Here is a 22,596-nt window from a genome sequence, read left to right on the forward strand (position 1 = left end):
AACAGAGTGCACAGAAATTGGGAGGGTCGCCACAGTGGCTGGAGCATGAGAAATGACCACACGACTCGCATAGTCAGTCACAAGTGACTGACCCCGCCCCAGCTCTACTATTCGTTCAGAGGCCTGTCTGGAGAAGTTCTGATTCCCCTGCAGATCAGGCAGCCTCCAGACATGACATCACAGTAGAACATAGTGTGAATTCATCCTTTTGTGGCGTGCAGTAGACCGTAGTCACCCAAAACCGCTCACTCGCCCATATTTAGAGAGCCACGAAAGATGGAGTCAGTAAAGTGTGTACATAACACCACACCACAGACCGAGGGTACGTTGCTTTACTTTAACCTCCAGGATTCCTGGCTTGTGGCTTCTGTCTCAATATTATGTTGGATTTTCAGTATTTTTAAGACTCGCTCCCTTCCAATGTTGTTAATTTTTGTTTGGGGGAGGGGGGTGCTTTTATCTGCCAATGTTTATGCTGCTTGACTCGCATCTTGGCTGTTTTCATGGATCATGAATTCACATTTCTTTCTTAGTTGATGTTCTTTTCTTCTCGTTTCTCTGTTTCCTTCTGTCTGTTTCTGCTATAGATGGTCGTCATTACATTTAACCGACCAATGTATTAATTTGTGTAAAGCGCCTCGGCGCAAGGCACTAGAAAACCAAATAAACAATAACGATAGATGACGTATCCGGATGTATTGGTTGAATTGATTAATATCGACGATTTTTGTCAAGGATGAAGTCTAAGTGTTGTATGTATGTTATGCAGAATTCAATTTTAATGTATTTGATGGATTTTATGTCTGAGGATTTGTATAGCTTTTTTTGGTCAAAAGTTTTTTTATAGCTATACGACCAAGTAAAATAAATAAATAAATAAATAAATAAATAAAATCGCAATAGCTATTTACAAAACAAGCGCATGCGGATTGCAAGGTGCACCCCAGCAGTTTCTGGGCATGGGGTCTTAGTAGCACAAGTAGTGTTAGTGCCCGGGTTGCCTCCACGTACTTTGCCATGTCAGGACAGCTCTACAATAGTGAAGTGGGCAAACGGGGTGCCCGCCCCTGGAAGTGGATGTTAGGACTCGTGTGTTCTCGGGTCACTTCCCTTTATGCGTTTGTAAACCAAACAATGACACATTTCAGATTGAGCTGACTGCCTAACAGAACTTTGAGAAGGCCAATCGGCGGAAGTGGGATAACTCCGCCTGATCGGGACCCTCGTACATCCATGGCTGGCCTTGTGCGAGCAGCTGACATTACAAAAAACATTGGCCAATGCAACCGTATTGGCTTTTGTGTAGGCTTGGGACGGCCATTTTCCAGTTACTGCCACAACGGCACTACTCAGCCGCAAGATTACGCCGTGCAACTTACGCCGTGATACCCAAGGGTTTGGGCGTATGATCAAATGCAATAAATAAATAAAGATGGCAAAATAGCTGGAAACATAGTGTCAGTGCCTGAGAGTATCGTGGCTGCTGCCTGAACCTTTCGCTTTGCCAGTGCTTGCTTTTAACATGAATGCAGTGCAATGAACAGGTGCAAGGACACACATATTGCTTATAAATCAAGTGGCTGAAGGCATATTTGGTGGAGACATTTTTGTTATACGAGCAGGTGGTTTACAGTTGCAATAAAGCCATTAATTCTCAGAAGTCTTCTAAAATATAACTGGCATCTCCATAAAAGCACAGATCCAGCTCAAAGACATCTCAGGGGTGTTTTGTTTCGGATGGGGATCCTTGCTTCTCATCAGAGAAGTTGTGTAAAAATAAGCTGATGTGTTTTTATCTCCTTTACAACTATATGTAGAGGTAGTGATTGTGTCTCACTTGCCAGTCCTAGTAATTCATGTCATCAGCTGCACTGATTCCCTGTGGCAGTTCTTTCCCATGCACTTACTGGCAGAGTACTTTAAAGTGATTTTCAAATGTAAAATGGGATGGGGGGGGGGGGTTACTGTATAGAACAGCAGTGTTTTCCTTTGGGCCCAAACGGACAGCTTCCTCTTTCTGTCATAGCTCCTTCTGCAACCGTGGTCTGACTTGGCAATAACAGATTGCAGTCAAGATCTAGTCTAGAGGCAGAGCCAGGACATTCCACGGTGGGGGGGGGGGAAGAACAATGCTTTATTTGGTATCCTCTTAATAGTTTCACAGTGCACAAAACGCTTAACAGTTTCCCACCACGGGAAGCAGGGGCTAAGACCACGGTTTATTCCTGTGGCAAAGCAGAGGTGTTTTCTGTCTGGCACACACCTGCACGTCTGACTTTCAGCTGCTGGAATGTTAAATAGTATTTAGAACCCAAAACATGTTCTGGCTTTCAGCGTGTCGTCCAGACTATGTTCTCGCTCAGAATCCTTCTGCTGAAAGCCCAGTCTGGCGGCAGCGGAGAAGGAGGCCGCCCGGTGAAGCCCCTCACGGAATAGCCTGGAGCCTGGCCCGAGGATAGCCAGAGCTAGAGTAGGGTGAATGCCCTGTGGTCCACCTTATTGCCTTGTGTCACCCTCAATGTCCACCAGCGTCCGCACCTCGTGCCTATCGATAACTGTGCAAACCAATTCCTTTGCAGCCAAAAAGAAGGCCATGGGAGTCGATTCGGCGAAAGATTGGCGAGGGCGGAGGAACGCCATCCGGCCCGACAGCGAGTACACGGTGGAGACGCTGGTGGTGGCGGATTCGGACATGGTGCAGTACCACGGCGCAGAGGCGGCCCAGAGGTTCATACTCACGGTCATGAACATGGTGAGTACTTTCTGGACATTAACAACACCACCTGGCACTGTATTCCTCCTTCAGTTTTCCTGGCCAAGTAGAACTATGAAGTATAGCAGGGTTGTCTGACTCCAGGCCTCGAGGCCTGGATCCATGCCAGGTTTTCAGGATACCCCTCATTAATATTCATGAGATAAAATTGCATGCAATGATTCTAATTGTATGCACATTTATCCTCATCAATATTAATGAGAGATATCCTGAAAACCCATCAGGATTACGCCCCTCCAGACCCGGAGTTGGACAACCCTGATGTATAGTCTTGCCTGATGTGCACATCTGATGACCTTCACAGCCTGCAGCAGAACTGACCAAGGATTGTACGTTAGCCGTACAATCCACAGGTATGTCAGGCCTATCCCATCTCTGGTCTCTTGACCCCTTCACGTGTGCTTGCTCCTGAGAGGACGGGTGTGTGCTGATGAGAATTCTGGGTGCTCTCCTGCAAGATGCAAGAACCTGACAGCCATCTTTATCCCAGTCCTGTTTGGGACAGCACTTCTCTTGAGTCTGCCTCACTTTGCGGTGCTGTTCTTTTTAGGTCTGGCTGAAGTCAGCCTACTGTATTGCATTTAAATAAAGAAAGAGAGGAAAACATCACAAAAGGACTGTGGCATGCCAAGACACATTCATGTGGTGCCAGGAGAATTTGCGATAATTTCATTGGTTTTTCGTCGAGACTCCTTCCATGCTTGAGTCCATCTTGTAAAGTTGGAAGGCAATGGGTGGAGAGAGAACCCAACCATCCCCGTGCCCTGATGCTGTCCCCCTCCCGCCTTCCCTCCAACCTTCCCATAATGCCCCTAGCCTAATAATTATTTCTCAACCAATGGGAGGCCCAGTAGGAGGGCTTTTGGAAAGAATTGGGCGGGGTGTAATGTTTCACTCGTTAATTTCTAGTCCGCCATTGTTCTTTCTGAGGCTAGTGCCGCATAAACCACCTCGTCACGCGGGATATGCTTAATGCGTGAGCCACAGTGGATTCTGGGATAAGTAGGTGCGTGTCAGGATCTTCGTCGGTGGCCATCAGAAGGTGGAATCGGGTAGCACTGGGAGGCCTGATCAATTTTCCCAAGTTGCCTTTATCAACAGACAGTTGGCATGCCTTAGATAAAATCACTACATCTCCCACACTGCCCCATACCAGCTCACCACAAGACCTGCACACAGAATCTGTACGTGTCCTCTCCACATCCCCCATCATGCACTGTACTGGTCCAATGGAAGACACAATGCACTCTACTGGAAGATCCTGACGGCCATATGCATTTTCAGTTCTACGTTTGCCGCCGTGCACCGTGCCAGTTGCCTGGAACGCCCAGCACGCACCATATGCATTTTATGGAACTACATACACTGAAGTCAAGTGCCAGTTTCCTGGGAGAGCTGAAACTGGAACATTAGTGTGGGAACCTACTGAAAATGGGTTGCTGGATCAAGATGACACACAGCCAAAAGGCACCCCCCCGTCCTCCCCACAATGCATCATACTAGTCTCCTGGGAGACCTGGGACTAGTGCATGCCGTTTGCAACCTTCCTGGGACTGGCATCCCGGAGACCATGAAGCCAGAAGCTACATCCCACTGAGCTACTTCAACATTGTGAGCTTAGTGATGCACTTGCAGAGACTTCCAGAATTAGCTGGAACCAGCATCCAATTAGATGATTAGAATCAGAGTAGAGGAATAGACTCATAGACGCTGAGCTCATTAATGTCACATCCAACCAGAGCTGACATCCTGCAGCAGTTTAATGGTGATTTCAGACCTCGAGCCTTTTGATTCCTCCCCAATGCAACTCTGGGATTGGGGTGGCTATCTAAAAATGCTTGAGCAAGTGTTGTCCTCCGAAGTCTGTGCTTCCACTTTCCCCCAAATTATTTGAAAGAATGCTCTTTGTCTCGCAGTGCTCGAGGTTTCATAGTAAACTCTCATGGTCAGAGAAGGAGCGTGAGCCCGTAGCCACCGAGGGTTGGGAGAAGGAGCGTGAGCCCGTGGCCAGCGAGGGTGGAGGCCCAAACACAAGGCTCAGTTGACCTTGGATGCAAGGTCATGAGTGAAAGTGGAGCATGAACGAGAAAAGCCAGGAGGAGCTCTTGAGAGCCCTCAGGCCGGGTGGATAGCTCAGGGCCAACCCGCTCGCATTGGAAGCAAGACAACACGGAGAAACACAGGTTTGATCCCTGGGTCCGCGCTTAGAAACCTCAGGGTATTAAGCGCGTTATAAATAACCAATTAGATTAAATAAATAAATAAGGGACCCACAGTCCTTTAAACGCCTGAGAGGGATATGGGCTCAGCAGCAATGTGGAGCGGGGACCAGGTACCAAGCACAAACAAGTTGTGCCGAACAGATCGCCGAAAGAAGATGGGCTGGAAAATCTTACCAGTAACGAAAATTCCCAGTGAATTACAAAAGCATTTGACTAAAATGCTGCATATTGGGAAAATTTGTGTTAAATCACACAGTGTATTGAGACATCAGATAACCAAAACATTGCATGTTGGGAAACTGAGTGTTGAAACCCAAAGCAAAGTGTTAAAGGTTGATAATGGAAACAAGGACGGTTGAGGAACTGGGTGCTAATGCCCCAAAGGAATTGAGATAACATCGCGCCTTGAAACACTTGTGTATATATGCGCGTTATAAATTCATATCATATCATTTGATTACGGAAACGCTGATTCCTGGGAAGACCACATACAAAGGCTTTCTTACTGTGGCACAGCATTCCTCACTAGGCATCCAGGGGTGATAGCCAACATGAATATTCTTACGGGCCAACATGAATTTTCTTACGTGGCAGTAGTGGCATACATTGGTGCAGTCAGTATGGACATGTTTTCCTACTGTAGCATGGTACTTTTTTTTACTGGTAACCAGGGTAAAGCCAACACTGTAGCCTGCCATGTTTTGCTAGCAGATCCAGTAGTATGTTCTAATATGGTATTATCATCATATATTGGTGCAGACATCATAGACGTAGCCAGCATGAAAACATTTTTTAAACTGGCATATATTGGGGAAAAGTCATCATGAAAATATGTTGGAAAATGTTCCTTTGCAGTGTTAGAGACTTGCAACTATTGGATTTGCTAATGTGTTACCCTACGGAACATGTATGCAAATGGATATTTCCCATCTGTGAAAAGTACAGTGAGCAAAAAGCATGTGCTACAAACTCTCATCTCAGAACAGGTTATCATGCCTTGTTCTTTCTGGAGAGGAGCGCCTGTTACCTTTTTTGAAGCATTTGCAAGGAACTTGGGGTTGGTCACCCTGAGTTACCTGGGGGCAACCAGACGTGGTCTCCCTGCTCACTGTACTCAGAGAGGCACAGCTTCACCTCACTGATGAGGCCCAACAAGGCTGAAACACGTGTATGGGGTTGCTGTTGGTACTCTTGTTTAGAGAGGAATTGCCATAGCATTTTGGTGCTGGACTACCCATGTGGGCGGTACAAAGACTGATATGCAAATGGATATTTCCCATCTGTGAAAGGTACAGTGAGCAAAAAGCGTGTGCTGCAAACTCTCATCTCAGAACAGGTTATCATGCCATGTTCTTTCTGGAGAGGAGCGCCTGCTACCCTTTTTTGAAATACCCTACAGAACCGACTGCAAACTGTGTGGCTTTTCCCCCAGGTTTTGCACAGAATCATGTTCTGTACAATTCACCATGTATCTCACAATGAAACAAAACGTTTCTCTTACAGAGAACCCCCCCCCCCGAATCCCACCAGGTCGGTTTAAGCTCCCTTGCCATGCTCAGCCGCCCCCACATATTCGTGCAAATCTTTTACGCCCCTCCCCAATTAATCACTGATCATTACCCTATGAGGAAAGGCAAGCATTATGCGGCCTTAAATTTGGCAGGAGAGGCACTAAAAAGCATTGCTTGTTGTGTCTTTCCCTGAATGCTGTGCTTGCCTTGTCTATGCACGTTCTATAATGATTAATTGATGTGTCAGTCTTTTGCTGTTTGCCCGCCCCAGTCCTGTGTGGTCTTTAAAAAGTGTACACACACACACAGCTCTGAGGTGGTCCTCTGCACTAGAAATAGCAGTTGCCAAGAGTGCCTCCTGAATGACCCCCTTGGATTCTTTCTGCATTGACAAAGACTGACATGAATACAAACTGCAAAGGCTACACACCTGGGCAGATGAAGGAACAGACAGTGAGCAGGCCTACAACACAGCAGAGGGACTCTAAGAAAACCTGACACAAAAAAAGACATACCAACAGACTGCCAGAAAGAACGTCAAATACCTTTACTCAAACAGGAAGGGCTAGATTCAGATGAGAAGGACAGACTAGGAGAAGGGAAGGAGAGTGGCACAGATGGATAGACATAGAAAGGCATGAAGAAAGTTCTACCTTGACTCCGACCTAACGCTGGATAGACAAGTGAATGCCATCGCCTCATCGTCAGCGTATTACTCTAAGATTCTTAATGCTGCCAGACGCTTCCTATCGCGCCAAAACTGCCTCACCATTGCTAGGGCAATAATTGGTTCAAGGTTGGACTGTTGTAATGCCCTTCTCGCCGGAACCTCCTGCAAAAATCTCGCAAAACTCCAACTGGCTCAAAACAACGCCCCCCGGGCAGCCACAGGAACCTCCAGAAAAGATCACATCCCCGAAATGAGAAGGCAGGCCTACTGGCTCCCGGTCAAAGAGAGAATTGTGTTCAAAACCCTTGCACTCACCCACAAATGCCTCTATGACCTTGCACCCCCTTACCTGGCCCAAAGGATCACCATGCACACCGCCACAAGACCTCTGAGGAAGGGTTACTGCAACATGATTCTCACCCCCAGGACTCGTAAAGTCAGAGCGGGGGTATCCAGCTTTCCAACACTGGCTGCTACCCATTGGAATGCATTACTGAGTCACCTAAGATGAATCAAGTCTCACCAAGCATTCCGCAAAGCAATCAAAACCAAGCTTTTTGTCTGAAAGTAAAATGTACATGACCTCCTTATTAGTATGTAACTGTATTAACTCTATGTACGTAATCCTTAACTTTCCTGTACTGCATACAGGGTTGACTTGAACCATGAGACCTCTGGTAGCTGTCTTTCAAATTAATCACAATTGCATAAAATCTCTTGTAACAGCGCCTCGATGCCTCCGGCTGCAAGTGCGCTTCACAAATGCAAATAAAATAAAATAAAAATAAGTTAGTGGAAAGAGAAACAAGACAACAGATTCAAAGAGACGATGAGAGCGGGCTGCAGACAGAGTGCAGGAGAGTGAAGGGCATTTATAAATTTCATGGCATGACCGCCAGAGACAGACTTCATAAGCACATGCTTCACTGCATCCCAGCTCACTTTCTGCTATTAGGACTCTGACCAGCTTCTGAAAAGGTGGAGCTTTAACACCTAGACACTCCCTCCTGAAGGGCTGAATGATCTGTGTACAAAAACAGGAAGCTGCAGGGAGTCCGTTTCACTAGTAGGCTGCCTCTGCAATCAAGCTGCAAGCATGTCGGATCCCGCCAGGTGGTCCATGCCATCAAGACAGCTGGCAGAGAACCTGGCACCTGGCTGCCAATGCCAACTAGACATCAGGAAGTCAGGTTTCCATACAAATAGTGATATCAGCTTAGGGTGGTTGGGGTCACACTGCACAGTAGGAAAAACACACGTTACGTTTCAAGGTTCACACGGAACAATAGAAGCGATTAGCATAACTTGGTCCGGGGGTCACACTACACAATAGGAAAGACTCCAGAGGCACACTGCATTATCTGAGACCTATATGGATTAACATGTATGATTCCTTGGCCCTACAGTGCTGTGATAAGGACTTGCATGTGTCTCCATGGTCACAGAACCTATTGAGGAGATACAAGCGGGGGCCTCCAGGGTCACACTATACATTGGGGCGATTCAGGGATATCTAAGTGGTCACAGTAAAGGAGACTTTCTCTAGACCTTCACAGCCTCCATCCACAGTAAAAGGGTGTGCTATCCTCCAGAGTCACACTCACAGCGAAATCTCTGCGGTTACAAATCAAGGTAAGGAGAGGCTCGCCTGTGTCTCCATTGCTCGCTTTCTTAAATAGCTCCCTTAATCCGGATTAGTGCCGAAAGCCCTGAAACAGTCACCTGTGAGGCCCCTCTTTTTTGTTTTTAAATTCTCTTTATTGATTTTACAACATGTTAAACATTCCCCCCTACCCCTCCCCCCCTCCGCTACTCCCTTCCCCGGAGACCCCTCTTTTACAAGGCTTTGTTTGACTGAGTCAACCTCAATATTTTGTGCCTAATTGTTGGCTTGCAGTGAGTGCAACTTCAAAGTTACCCAGAACAGTTCTGTGCTTTATGGTGAACTATTAGTGGGGTGTATATACTAACACTGAATTGTATTGAACTCATGTGGGTTATACATAGGACACCCTCCCCTGCTCTAAGAGGTTTTTGCAATACATTACTTTCAAATCTATAGTTTTCCCAGGAAGTTTTGACTGACCAGCGTGAACTATTGTAATTCTGAGAACTTGACAAGTGTTCCTGATGTCCACTACACCAGTGGTTTGGACAAAAGAGGGCAAACAGCATTTTGATGCAAAGGTTTCCCAAGACTTTCAAAGAAAAGCTTTGTTTTACTGGCCTCGGATCAGACATCAAATCTCTCGCCGCTTCTATATGCTACTTTCCTTCGTGTCCGCATTCTTCCCCTAACAAGGACATTCTTGGGCTTACAAAATAATGTAGAATAATCCTGGCCCAGGCCTGCAATGTAGTTCTGATCTGGAACCGTCCCTTGAACTCTTGTAAAAACTCAGACCTTACTTTGCACTCATAACGTATTATTTTCTAACCCCCGCATTGGGGGGTAGGATGACTGGGCTGCATGTACTTTGCCTACTTTAGTCAGCCATGTCAAGTGATCCTCAAAAGATAAGGGAGAAAGGGAGAGGAGGACACCTAGGAGAGACCAGGAGTTGCTATTCTTCTTCCCCACCGCCATGTTTAGGGAAATTAGGGGTACCATTTACATCACCCAATCCCTGTAACCTGAAATATGAGCAAAGATGATGAGGCCCCACAATAGCCGATCCCCGGGGGAGTGGTCACTTACAGCAACCAGTCCCTTGACTTCCCAAAGTGGCCCCAGGGAAGTTGCACATCCAACACCCCAGTGTCTCAGGGCTCCGGTATATCCAATGGGCTCCATTTGTCGCAGGGTCATCGGTAGAGGAAGGAAGGGCAGTCTCTGTGTCTCTGTGAAGCACCGTGGGTACAGTAGACATCACACTAGGGATAGTATTACAGGCACGCCCTGTCGACGTCCCTTTTCGAGTTTCGAAAACAGCAACCTTAATACTCTGCAGCTTCCACTAGATGTCGGCCTATGCATAGCGTGTGAATCTAAGCAGATTCAAGCATCAGAAATACGATTACGGTGGGTTATGTATCCCATATATATGCAGTGGGACCTCTAAGGCAGGATTGAAATAGCTCAACCTGACACAGACTCCCAACTCCCTTATCCAGTGGGAACGGCCAGGGGAACAGTGCTCCTATTTCACAGTAAAGGCACAATTTCATCTACTTGGTGTGGCATTCTTGACAGGGATCCAATGAGCAAACGGCACACAAAATGGAGATGTTTAACATGATTTATGAAGGGATTTACACAATGTGGGTTGTGGGGCAAATAAATTACAAACAGGAATGGGATAAACTTCAACTAAATTATCAGTATAATTCGCAGAGTTACAGATACCTAAATTCTCAGGGTGCATTCGATCTTCATAACAACTAAAAGTTCACGAATACATAAAAAAGAAGGAATATTCTTGGTTTCTCCCAGGATTTCCTTGCTAAGAGGAATATAGGCTTTAGGTAAAGTCTCTCAGGTCAGAACTCTCAGTTGTTCCCATCTGGGGCCCCGTGGAAGCCACAGTCCTGTACTGTCTCAGGGAAATGTTCCTCCTTTCCTATTCCTTTTCCTCTGTGACTTGGTCTTTCTAGCCTCAGGAGAGGTTTCCCTTTGGCAAGATGTAGTGGTTGCAATGTCATGGCCCGGTTGAGGCAATGAGAGCCTTGGGAGGGCCCACTATTGGTATCCTAGCTCTTACATGCAGCAACTTAACCCCATTGGCCTCCTGTTTCTTGTCCCACCTTGTTTACTTTTTCATATATTCTGATAAGGACCTCACCATTCCTCTTCACCAACCGGTTGCCTTCAACGTTTGCCTCTCCTCGTGTCACCAGTTTAGCACTACACTTGTCCACCCCTCAAATCAATTCTTGTCCCAATGTCCTGTCTCTTTCCCCTAACATGTTCGCTTTCTTCCTCCACATCTCATCAATGTATCACTTTACCTTGTTTCCCGTCCCAGAAATCAGCAGTTATCTCCCACCCCCTGGTTCCCCACACATGGTCTTGTCCTTCTACTTCTAATGTTTCTCTTGAATGCTCAGTTTTCCCCTCCTGTTCTGCCGTTACTGGCAGCCTCCTTGCCACCTTCACACCATGCTCTCATTCCTCCACTCTCCTCCAGCCTCCTCCTTTTGTACCACCTCTCCTATTCAACACTTTCCCTGTTAATCCACTCTTCTACAGTACGTCCTTCCTCAACGCTTTCCCCTAAAAGTCTTCAGCTGCAACCCTTGATCTCCTTTAACAATGTCACCGCCTTCTCACTACTTCCTTCTTCAATCCTTTGGGTACCATCCAGCCCCCAAACGATAGTCTCTTCTCTGGGCATTTGTCTCTTCTCCTTCCAGGCTGTTAATCCCTCTCACAGTTCTCCCGCCTCACTCGTTCACACTGTGGGTGTCGCCCACCTCCCAATTAGTGATCTTCTTGTCTGCTTCTTTTCCCCTCTGCATCACTCCCTGTCTCACAACACCCTTGCAGCCAATCTACTCTCACCGTTTCCTGTCTTGTTTTCCTTCTTGGCCCTCTGTCACCTCCCCCCTTCCAAGCAATAATCTCCTTGTCACCTTCTTCACCTGTATGTGAAGCTCTGGGTGCCGGTATCTTCCACCATCGTTACTTTCCGCCACGTATTCTGGCTCCCATCAGTCTCTTTGGCACCACCTGGTTCATGCTTGAGCTTGGCTGGCATCTGTCAGTTTCCAGGCTCTCTCCTCAATCTTTGAAGCTGGTTTCTCTCCCAACCTCCTGGATTCAAGCTCCACCCCTGCTCCTCCTCCTACTCCCTAACGAACTCCTGGCCCCTAAAACAGCTGCTTCTTTCCCAAAATCTCTGCCTCTTTTGTTATGGCCTGACTCCTCCTCTTGGGTTGTCACTTTCCGACTTGAAGATGGCTGTGTGTGGATTTGGATGGACTGGTAACTGCTACGTAAACCCTGGTGTTCCCTCAGCTCTGCCCCTGTAAAGAGTTCCTTTTGTATTTGAATCAAGTCTATATGAATGGCCAGGGAGTCTTGGGATTTGTAGTTCTTATGCCTTTGCTGGGTTCTCCCAGCTTGTCCTGGCCTGGCATCTCCTCCTGTCTTGGGAGGATAGCTCAGTGGCAATGTGCTCGCATTGGAAGCAAGACAACATGGAGCAACACTGGTTCGATCCCCGGGTTCGTGCTTAGAAACCTCTGGGTATTAAGCGCGTTATAAAAAACCTATCATATCATATACCTTGGTTTGATTCTCTCTTTTGCAGATTGGATTCTCCTTGTCGGGGTATGTGTCGTGTGTGGGTGGGGCTTCCACCAAGGTTCTAAAACACTGGTTCACCATTTTAGGTTCACAGACGTCACTCAGCTATACAAATGCACAAATACCTGGCTTTGTCCTCCCGGTCACGGGAACATTGACCGTGATGAACGTTCCACCCCAGTACTTCCTCCATTCTCTCTGGCTGAGTTTGGTGTACATTCCCCTATCGTTGATATCCTGTTACAAGTCTGCAATGCTCTTACTACTGAAGACCTGGTAACCTCTGTGGTCAGTAGTTCTTCTTAAAATGAAGGTGTCTCATGCGACAGGCCCCCCACCTTATTACGGGGACTACATTAGGGTGAACAGGGCATCATCGCCATACCACTAGTGGATCCATTGGGCTTTAGTTTAGGGAGGTACCTGGATTCCATGGTCACCCCACTAGATGTTCACAGAACCAGGCAGGGGACTTCATCACACAGACATACAGGGCCTGCAAGGACTCTGTTGAAAATGGACACGTGTTGAATGCTGGCTCTGACTACGTCAGTTTCCCCCACAGGCACTGTGCTGCCCATCACCTTGGCTCTTGACCATAGCTCCATGACAATTGCTTTGAAGAGATGGAGGAATGGTTCGGGGGAGAGTGCCCACTGTAGCAGAACCCGAGGCTGGAGAGCCACACGGCCATGTCTTCGTTTCTGCCTGACTTCAAAATGGCGGCTGCAACTGGGGGATAACTGAGACCTATTAGCCAGAAAGGGAAACTCCTTACCATCAGATGGTGGATAAAAGGGGAACATCAATCCATGCGCTACAAAATCCTAGAAAACAAAATCAGCCTGTGTCCTCAAATCTGCATTAGCTCTCAACATATTTTGAAAATGTGCACATTTTGTCTCAAAATTAAAGTTGTCATTTTCACTTGATGCACTTTTGCCCCTAAATAATTGTTTGATATTTAAGATTTTATTTTATTTTATTTTGTTTTGACTAACAATATAATCACAATTATTATCACCAGACACCACAATCACTTAGAGAACACAAGTTCAGCATGTAGGATACCTCCAGGGGAACAGTATTAATCAATATCTATTCATTTAGGGCTACAGTCCCCATCACTTTCACCTACCTGTGATATTTAATGTAGGGCTAGAGTCCTCATCAGCCTCATCTACCTGTGGCATTTAATTTAGGGCTAGATTCCCCATCAGCCTCCCCAACCTGTGATACTTAATTCGGGGCTAGAGTCCCCATCAGCCGGGATATTGCAGGTGACGACAATAGCAGTCCTTCCCCGTCCCATAGGACTCCATGGGAGAGAATGCCGGTATTGCCGGTGCCGGTAATACCGGCTATTTCTTGCTGATGGCGGCCTGATTTTCGTCCAGCTCTTGGTTGGAGGTAAATCATTGTCCCCCACCAGCAAACCTGTAGTTTGGCGGTGAAGTAAAAGTGCCTGTAACAGACTTATCGGCACTTTCACTGCACCACCAAACTTATGATAACCCCCAATCTGTTGCCAAACAAAAATGTGTTTGTAATTTTGTAATAAAACACAATTTTTATCCTCACATTACAGCTTATAAATTAACTAATTCTGTCTTCGAAATATAATTTTCTGAAAATATGTTTTCTGCCCAGAAATCCACCTTTTCGTTTTCTTCAACTGTACTGTTTATGTTCCCAAGTATCCGCCTGCTGTTATCTAAAAAGACTTTAACTGGCCACAAATAACAGATGTTCAGTGGTAGTAAATATACGTAAGTACTGTAATTCAGTACTGACCCACATGGAATCACACACTTTCTGGCATTTCCACTTACAAACTCAAATTGCAATTGTTTGCCATATTGGCCCCTCTTGGGCATGTGCTTCCATCATATTCCAGCAACACCTTTATAATACAAGGTTCATCTTTGCATGCCTATGTACCACCATCCCTATCTAGGAGCATCATATGCCAAGAACACCTTAATATGCCTATGTGTATCCCTGGAGCCCTGTGTACCACCATCCCCATCTAGCAGCATCATATGCCAAGAACACCTTAGTATGCCTAGGTTCATCCTTGCATCCCTATATGTACCACCATACCCATCTAGCAGCATCATTTGCCAAGAACACCTTGATATGCCTAGGTGAATCCTTGCAGCCCTGTGTACCACCATCCCCATCTAGCAGCATCATATGCCAAGAACACCTTAATATGCCTATGTGCATCCTTGCAGTCCTGTGTACCACCATCCCCATCTAGTAGCATCATATGCCAGGAATACGTTAATATGCCTAGGTGCATCCTTGCATCCCTGTATGTACCACCATCCCCATCTAGCAGCATCATATGCCAAGAACACCTTAATATGCCTAGGTGCATCCTGGCAGTACCGTGCAACTCCCATGCTCTACACCTTTAAGTGCCCTCTACACTTTCCGTGCACATTCGTGCTCCCTTTCCATCACTCATCTGCACCCTATAAATACACACCAACATGTTCCTGTAACTGGTACTTTTTGTTCTCATGGTTTCCTTTTCTCTAGTTAAATATTAGCTGATCAGAGCCCACTTGCAGACTCCCTGCCATCACACTATATGTAACTCCCGGTGAAAGACCATGGCATAATACATACAAAAATACAAATATTTTGTTTTCATATGATAGGCTGAGGTTCAGCAATTACATTTCAGGATCTTCTTACATTGCCATGATTCTGCCTTGCATTGTCATGGATCTCTGGCAAGTGTCAGAACACATATGAACAGCAAGGTCTCTTTCTTGCATGCCCATAAAATGCCCTCTTTTTCTTGGATCGGTTCTGTAGGCCAAGGTTCAGCCATATAATGTCAGAAGCTACTTCATCAGCTGAGATTCTGCTTTTCAGAGCAATCATTTGTCAGAAAAATCTCCATAGTCCTGGGTCAGTCATTACATAGCAGGAGCGTGATTTGCCCAGGCTCATGCATTAACACTAGGGACCACTCCATGCATGTCCATTTTGTGTATTATATTGACACACACCTTAATGTTCTGTATTTTGTATTTATTTAACCCGAAAGTGCATCATTTGTACCAGACTCATTTTACAATCGTAGAATACCGAACAGAGCATTCCTGTGAAAGGGTGCTTAATAGTGATAGGGGTACAGAACAAGTTTGAATGGAAGATGGACCGGTTGAGGAAGGAGGAACATTAGTACATAGAATAGGGATGACACATACTCCCCGATAGGATGCTGAGCAAACCTTTACAATAATCTATATATATAAAATGCTCAGGTATGTTTCCATACTCAGCTGATGCAATTTATCAGTGTTAGGTTGCCCTCTTCTGCCCAACTGGCAAAGTGCACCCCTGTGTGCCCTTCCACTTCAACAACAGCTATCATTTTAACGAACAGAATGAGCATGGTCTACGCGGCCACCTTCACCTTCCACTATCGCAAACATTCAGAATAATTTCAAGTTACTTCTTTCCACCCCCACTTCTCTTCACACGGGGCATGGTGGTTCCAGTGTCAATGAACAGTTAAGTACAGGCTCAACATTTCAGTCTTTAAAGAGCAAAACGCTGTAGGATAAATGCCTCCCTGTGAACTTAAACTGAAAGTAGGTTCTGTAACTATGCTACTACACAGTCTTATGCCATCACGGGTACTCTGCAATGGAACAAGGTTGACAATTACACGTTAACAAAGACACATCATAGAGGCCTGTTTAATCAATGTATGAAACTTAGATACTCACAGCGCTTAGCTCGCTTTCCATCTGACACATTTAGCCTTTTCACTGACCAGTAACTAGTCACAGGGACCTGCGCACCCTTCCTGGAAGCGATCAGTGACAATCCCAATATTTAAGAAGCAGGACAGAAGTGACCCTATGCATTACTGACCGATATTGACCTTTAAGATATGCTAGAACGGCGTATGTTACACCTGGAACAGCTTGTGCACTCAATTTACTTACTGTTAGCAGATGCCAGGCACAGGTCCTTATTCAAAGCTCAAGCCTTTATAAGATTAATAGTTCCAGATTCTGGACATGTACTGCCATCATATACTAGCGACAGCTCAATATGTGTATGATCTGCCGTGGCCTGGCAGAAACAGCTTTAATGACCATACGTAGTTTTGCCATACATAGGGCCCCATTATGAGTTCAGCGATATACAGTAAAAGTGGTATAACGCCTAAAAGGTGGAGGTAAATGCATACAGGTAATCGAAAATAAGTCACAGGTGCACCCGATCCACTCTGAAAGACCACAAAAGGCCTGCACCTGACCCAAACCCACTTTCCAACACTGTGCTGCCACTAGCTGCCACATGCAGCTCTTCCTGCTCCATGTTGAGCTGCGGAGGCAGGAACACACAGGGCACAGGGAATTGAAATTAAGATTCGATGAGCAGGAGCTAACATTAACCAGTGACCAGGAGCTAATATTGGGGAACAAGGAGCTAGTACATAGCGTTTCAGAAATCTAACTTTTATATAAGATGTAAAGTTATCATTTTATGATATTCATGACTCTTTATGCTTTCAATATTGTTTAGATGTATATTCATAACAGTATACAATCACACTGCACCAAACACTGTAAAGTATGATGCATAAATGCATATATATTTATTTTCCAGAGTCAGCCTGACAGGTGTTTCGAGCCTAAGCTCTTCTTCTGAGGCTTAACATGTTCTAGTGGATCTGTGCCAAAAGGCCGTTAATCTAAGTGTTGTGACGCAACAGCAACAGAATATACAGGAATTCGGAACTGATCATTGTTTTTTAGCTACCAAGCTTAATGGACTATGTCAACACCAAGAACACCTTAAGCCTCAGAAGAAGAGCTTAGGCTCGAAACATGTGTCAAGCTGACTCTGGAAAATAAATATATATGCATTCATGCATCAAACTTTACAGTGTTTGGCGCAGTGTGATTGTACACTGTTACTAATATATTATCTTTCTTGTGGAGTGTTCGGCCAAATACACATGACATACAACCACCCGCTGCCATCCAAGCCTATCTCATAGTGTGCAAGCACTTGGTTTGCCTTTTGTGCCACTGTCCCTATCGTTTAGATGTATCCTGATATTTATTTCTAGATTGTCCCAAATACACAACAGTTAAATTCACATAGGTGTGTTTTTCGGCATTTGTTGGCATGAGGAGCCAAAAGTAACTCCTGGTAGGTGTTTGCGTCAAGCTAACCAGAATCTTCTAGGCTACAAGCAGGAGTTAAATAGATCCTAGCTCACCCCAATTTCGATCCCAGGACAGGGCGCAGAGAGGAGGATGAGAAGACACCATGCAAGGCAAGGGCACATTACCGGGTTCAGGCCCTCACCCTGGACATTAACTGACATCCAGCGGATAACCCTGTACCAGCTGGACCTGGATAATATTGTAGGTTTATTCTCCCTCATCCATGATGACATACAGAGCAGGATTAACATCACAACTGTCTTCCCCCGCTGCTAATGCTTGTGTTGGTTCTACATTTCCTTGCAACTGGCACCTACCAGCACACTGTTGGGCATGCTGCACGGCAAGTCCCAGCCCATGTTTTCATATGTGCTTGGGCAGGTGCTGGAAGCACTCTTGCGCCATGCCTCCCGGCACATCTCCCTGCCCACCACCCTGGCACAGATATATGCCACGAAAGCCTGTTTCAATGCAGCACACCTCCCCAACGTAATTGCAGCTCTGGACTGCACCCATGTGGTGTTGGTGACTCCCCTGGCATCCTAAGTGGTATACCTCAACAGGAATCAGAATCACTCCATGCATGTCCAGGTCACCTGCGATGCTGACCCTGTGATCACACACTGCTGTTCTCGCTTCCCTGGTTCCACACACAATGCTATGTTCCTGCAGAAAAGCACACTGCCCGCATACATAGAGAGTCACAGAGGTCAATGGACATGGATACTGGATGAGTACAAGTGCCATCAAACAAACTGTTCTTGCAGCACTAGTGTAATGTTATTTGAAAGGGGAGGGAACATTACCACAGCTGATCAATGCATGCCCTTTCATAGCCCTGTACATGCATGACCTGCATTCTCACCCCGCACATGACAGCCACCAATCCACGGGACTCAGACATGCAGGACAATGTATTAGTATGTATGCAATGCATATTGCCCCAACAAGCAAGCAATACACACACCGAGGACTGCAGGAACCACAATGCAATGGGACACATAACTACACATTGAATTTCACAGCTCAACACTGCACAAAGACAATTCAACACTGGCAGAAAGAAATGCCATGTAATCTGGTAACCATGTATGTGAAGCCATAGCAGAGGGAAAGCAGACACCAAATCACCCATGAGGGCAGAGGCATGATAGCAACGTACAGTCCCAACACAGGCCTCATGCACTTCGAAATACCAATCACAGACCATGAGAGTGATGACTGCCAGTTGCGAGCTGTGTGCATGGTGTAACGCTGCAATGCATATTTACCCCCACATTAAATGGCTCTGCATCCAATATTTGGGATGGACAACCATGTTGTAGGACAATACATGGAGAATGCATGCACAGAAATGTCCATCAAAATGTCAGAAAATGTAACTTTGAGGGGCCAGGAACACGACGCAGACACAGTGAGCTCATAGTTTTGACTATACACTTTTATTCAAAATAAAAGGTGGTTGGAAAAGGATTTGCTGTCCCTATTCGAAAAAGGTATTTCCCTACCTTATTTATTTTATGTTATTTGTTTTTTTATAACGCACCTAAACCCTCAACCAAAACTAAGGGTATGTCCGTTGTTCAGCTGTCCAAAGCAAAAATGTCAAATGCCTAAAATACTAATCTGGTCCTCACATTCTGAAAGAAAACTCTAAGGTGAAAAGGATAATGTCTTTGGCCTTGAAAGTGCACAAAAGTAAAGGTGTAACTCCAACACAATGGCTCTCAATGGATATAGTTAACACTTTTAGGGGATTGCTCCTTCCTGAGGTTTTCTCTTCACAATATTGTATACTGTTACGTTAAGGATATCAGTCTTCTTTGGAATTCTTTGATCAACAAAAAAACAGGTTTATTAAACAACTTGGCTGTTAGTCCCAATTTCATAGGATACCTGGGGTATTCCCCTGCCAGGTTTCCTCTCCTCTTGATTTGGCTTTGCCTGGTGTCTTCTCCTACCTGGACCTCCTCATGTACGTCACATTACGCTCTTGCCAACTTGACCTTTGCCTAGTATACTATCCCGCCATGGCTTTCTCATGTGACTTGATTTAATACATGTGCAAAGTTAACTTGACTTGCTTTACACACTTGAAAACTCAACTTTGCCTGGTATACTCTCCTGCTAGGGCTTTTTTTGTGACTTGATTTACACACTTGTAAACTTGTCTGTGCCTGGTATACTCTCCTGCCAGGGCTTTTCATGTGATTTGCCTTACACATTTGTAAATGTGTCTGTGCCTGGTATACTCTCCTGCCAGGGCTTTTCATGTGATTTGCTTTACACACTTCCAAACTTGTCTGTGCCTGGTATACTCTGCTGCCAGGGCTTTACACATTTGCAAACTGGTATATTCCTTGAATTCATTCTATTAGTCTTTTTCTTATAATACTGGTCTCATATTCCCTCTTATTTGTTCTAGTTTCCTTTATCCTTCGTTGGCATCATTGCCAAAGTGCCCAGGTGCCCCGGTTACCCACTGTAGGACTCACAGACTTCTCATGGTATTGTTGGGTTCCTCTGCAGTAAAAAAGGAAGCAGCATGGTGTCCTGTCTCCACCTCATAGGCTCTCCAGTTTTGTCCGGCGGCTTCCAGGACCTTCGCAGTAGCAGCTTTCCTCCTGTGCCTCTCTCCTTCCTCAGGCGATTTGAGGCTGTTCCCGTGTCATTGAGGAAGTCGAAGAGAAGTACTTCCTACCACGGTCTTCATACAGCGGTACCGGCTTACACAGTGCTCCATCTTCTTTTGTGTCAGGCTCCAGCCAAGTAGCAGGCCCCTACTTCCATAACTCTCCCATCTTTATTGGATGCCCTGCATTTCATTGCCTCTTTACATGTTTTAACGGGGGCCTGACCTAAAGAAGGATAGGAGCCCTTCCATAGCCATCTGTAATAACATGCATGTCCTTCCTGGGCACATCCATTTTCCAGCCACCCAGAAACACTTCAAATAATTTTAGAACAGGCTACATAGGGCTGGGACCAGCACACACCCCTGTCTGGCATCCACTGCCTACAGAAAATTGCCATGTCTGCTCTCCATTCAGGCCTTTTCAGACTCCTACCACATTAGTAGATAACTTGCTACACTGTTCAGAATGGCAGTAAGCAATTCACAGTAAGTAGGAACTTGGTAACACTTGTATCTTTCTATTTCAGAGATAATCCATGACAGCACTAACACATAGCAATAAGTACTTTTCAACACTTGTTCTATTTTTTAGACAGATGCCTTATACTTTAGAAGTCCTTCCCTATTCTAGGACATGAGTGTTCTCAGGGGCAGAAAGGGGACACTGGTAGTCCAGTGGCCAACAATAGGCAGTTCAGGATAAGGCACAGATGCAGGGAAGTCAGAGTTCCAGAGGATTTCTCGTCCAACAAACAACTACAGACTTTAGAGTTGGTAGAAAGTGTTCTGGGATTTCGTAGAAGACTCCCTAGATGCGTTCCAGCATTAGGCCTGGGTAAACTCCCAAAAAACACAAACACCACCCTACCCACACAGGAGCGACACAAGACTTTAGGTAAGTATTATCCTCAGCACCTCAGAAGAGCTTGCAGATGAATCACAGGACCGGGACTCTGGATTCTTGGTTGTGGTGACGAAAGAAAGGACACTGGATGGGAACTTGCAGTAGCAGTCGACAGAAAAGGCTCCCAAAAGAAATTCTTCAGTGCTCCTCATGGCTCTGAGGATTTGGCGCCCTTTTCAATGTACCAGATGAAGAACAGTCGTCACATAACGGAGTCTCCTCGCTTGCTCGGTCCAGCACCCTTCTGAGGGGTCTTTAAGAAGTGGAATCCTGCTTCTGGATGTCCAGCAGGAGTCCACCAAAGTTTCAGGGAGATTTGTTCATGGTAGGAAGTTGCACAGCACCCAGCATCGAGGTTTCAGGGTTTTGGAAGTTTGCAGCCCAGGAAGGTCGTGGAGTGGCTTGAAATGCTGGTCAAATTACAACTGATTGATCCCATCAGTCTAAGGAGAGTCATTGTCTTCGGGTCTCCTGTTGCATGGAAGCTGTCAGCACAAGCAGTGGTTACACAGCAGGCATATCTGGTCACTGGAATCAGCGACGGGTGTCTTTTCTTCTTCATCTGCTCCAGTGATTGACTTATCTATCTTCATCTTACAGATCCAGACCATTTCTCCAGGAACCCAGCCAATCTGCAAACCTGTTGCATTCAAACTTTGGGGAGGTGGCTGTCTTTTCAGGACAGCCAGCCTCCCAGTTAGGACTGGTTCCAAGCAGGCATGCCAGAAGACAAAGGGCTGTAGAGTTTTGGACTCCTCCCTCATTTGCTGTCTTCACAGATGCTCTGAAGCCTCAGCGGTCTTCACTAAGAACTCCCGCTGTAGACAAAAGTCGGACCAGGACCTCCCCCACCTAAGACGACAGAAGAAGGACCAAGAAAAGACAAGCAGACAAAAAATGCAGGAAAAAGAAAGAAGCCACCATTCTAGATAAATGGGGACCCTTCTGTGGGGACCCTTCTGCAACACATGTAAAATGTGGTGGCCTGACTGCTCCTTAAACTACCTAGAAGAGGACACATCACACCAGCGCTGAAAACTCTACACTGGCTACCCATCAAAAAGCAGATCAAGTTCAAATCAATGTGCATAACCCACAGAGCAATCCACGACCAAGGTGCAGAGTTCAACAGAAGAAAATTAAACGTACATCACACTGCAAGGCCACTCAGATCCAGGAGTGACATCCATTTGGAACCCAAACCGTACAACAAGAGAAAACTCAGAGGATCCTCTTTTTCTTACCTCGCCCCAAAAACCTGGAACGAACTACCAAAGAACATACGGAACACAAGAGATCACCTACAATTCCCAAAACTCCTCAAATCATGGCTCTTCACCCCAAAACCAGAAAGAATACCCATAAGGACATACACTGAGGAACTAGGCTGAGAGAAGAGCCTACCCTTAATCCCTAAATCATC

The 22,596-nt window shown here is 45.8% G+C and overlaps 1 protein-coding gene across 3 annotated transcripts in view; it reads left to right on the forward strand.

Moving 5' to 3' along the window:
• ADAMTS17 (ADAM metallopeptidase with thrombospondin type 1 motif 17) overlaps window positions 1-22,596 on the forward strand; it is a 1,111,828-nt gene that overhangs the window by 166,737 nt on the left and 922,495 nt on the right. For all 3 annotated transcript variants that reach the window (XM_069625034.1, XM_069625036.1, XM_069625035.1), the window contains exon 4: window positions 2,580-2,752. In XM_069625034.1, coding sequence (XP_069481135.1) covers window positions 2,580-2,752 — 173 coding nt within the window. The remainder of the gene's footprint in view (window positions 1-2,579; window positions 2,753-22,596) is intronic.

Source organism: Ambystoma mexicanum, chromosome 11, assembly GCF_040938575.1.
Source record: "Ambystoma mexicanum isolate Mex_15411 chromosome 11, UKY_AmexF1_1, whole genome shotgun sequence".
Lineage (NCBI taxonomy): Eukaryota > Metazoa > Chordata > Amphibia > Caudata > Ambystomatidae > Ambystoma > Ambystoma mexicanum.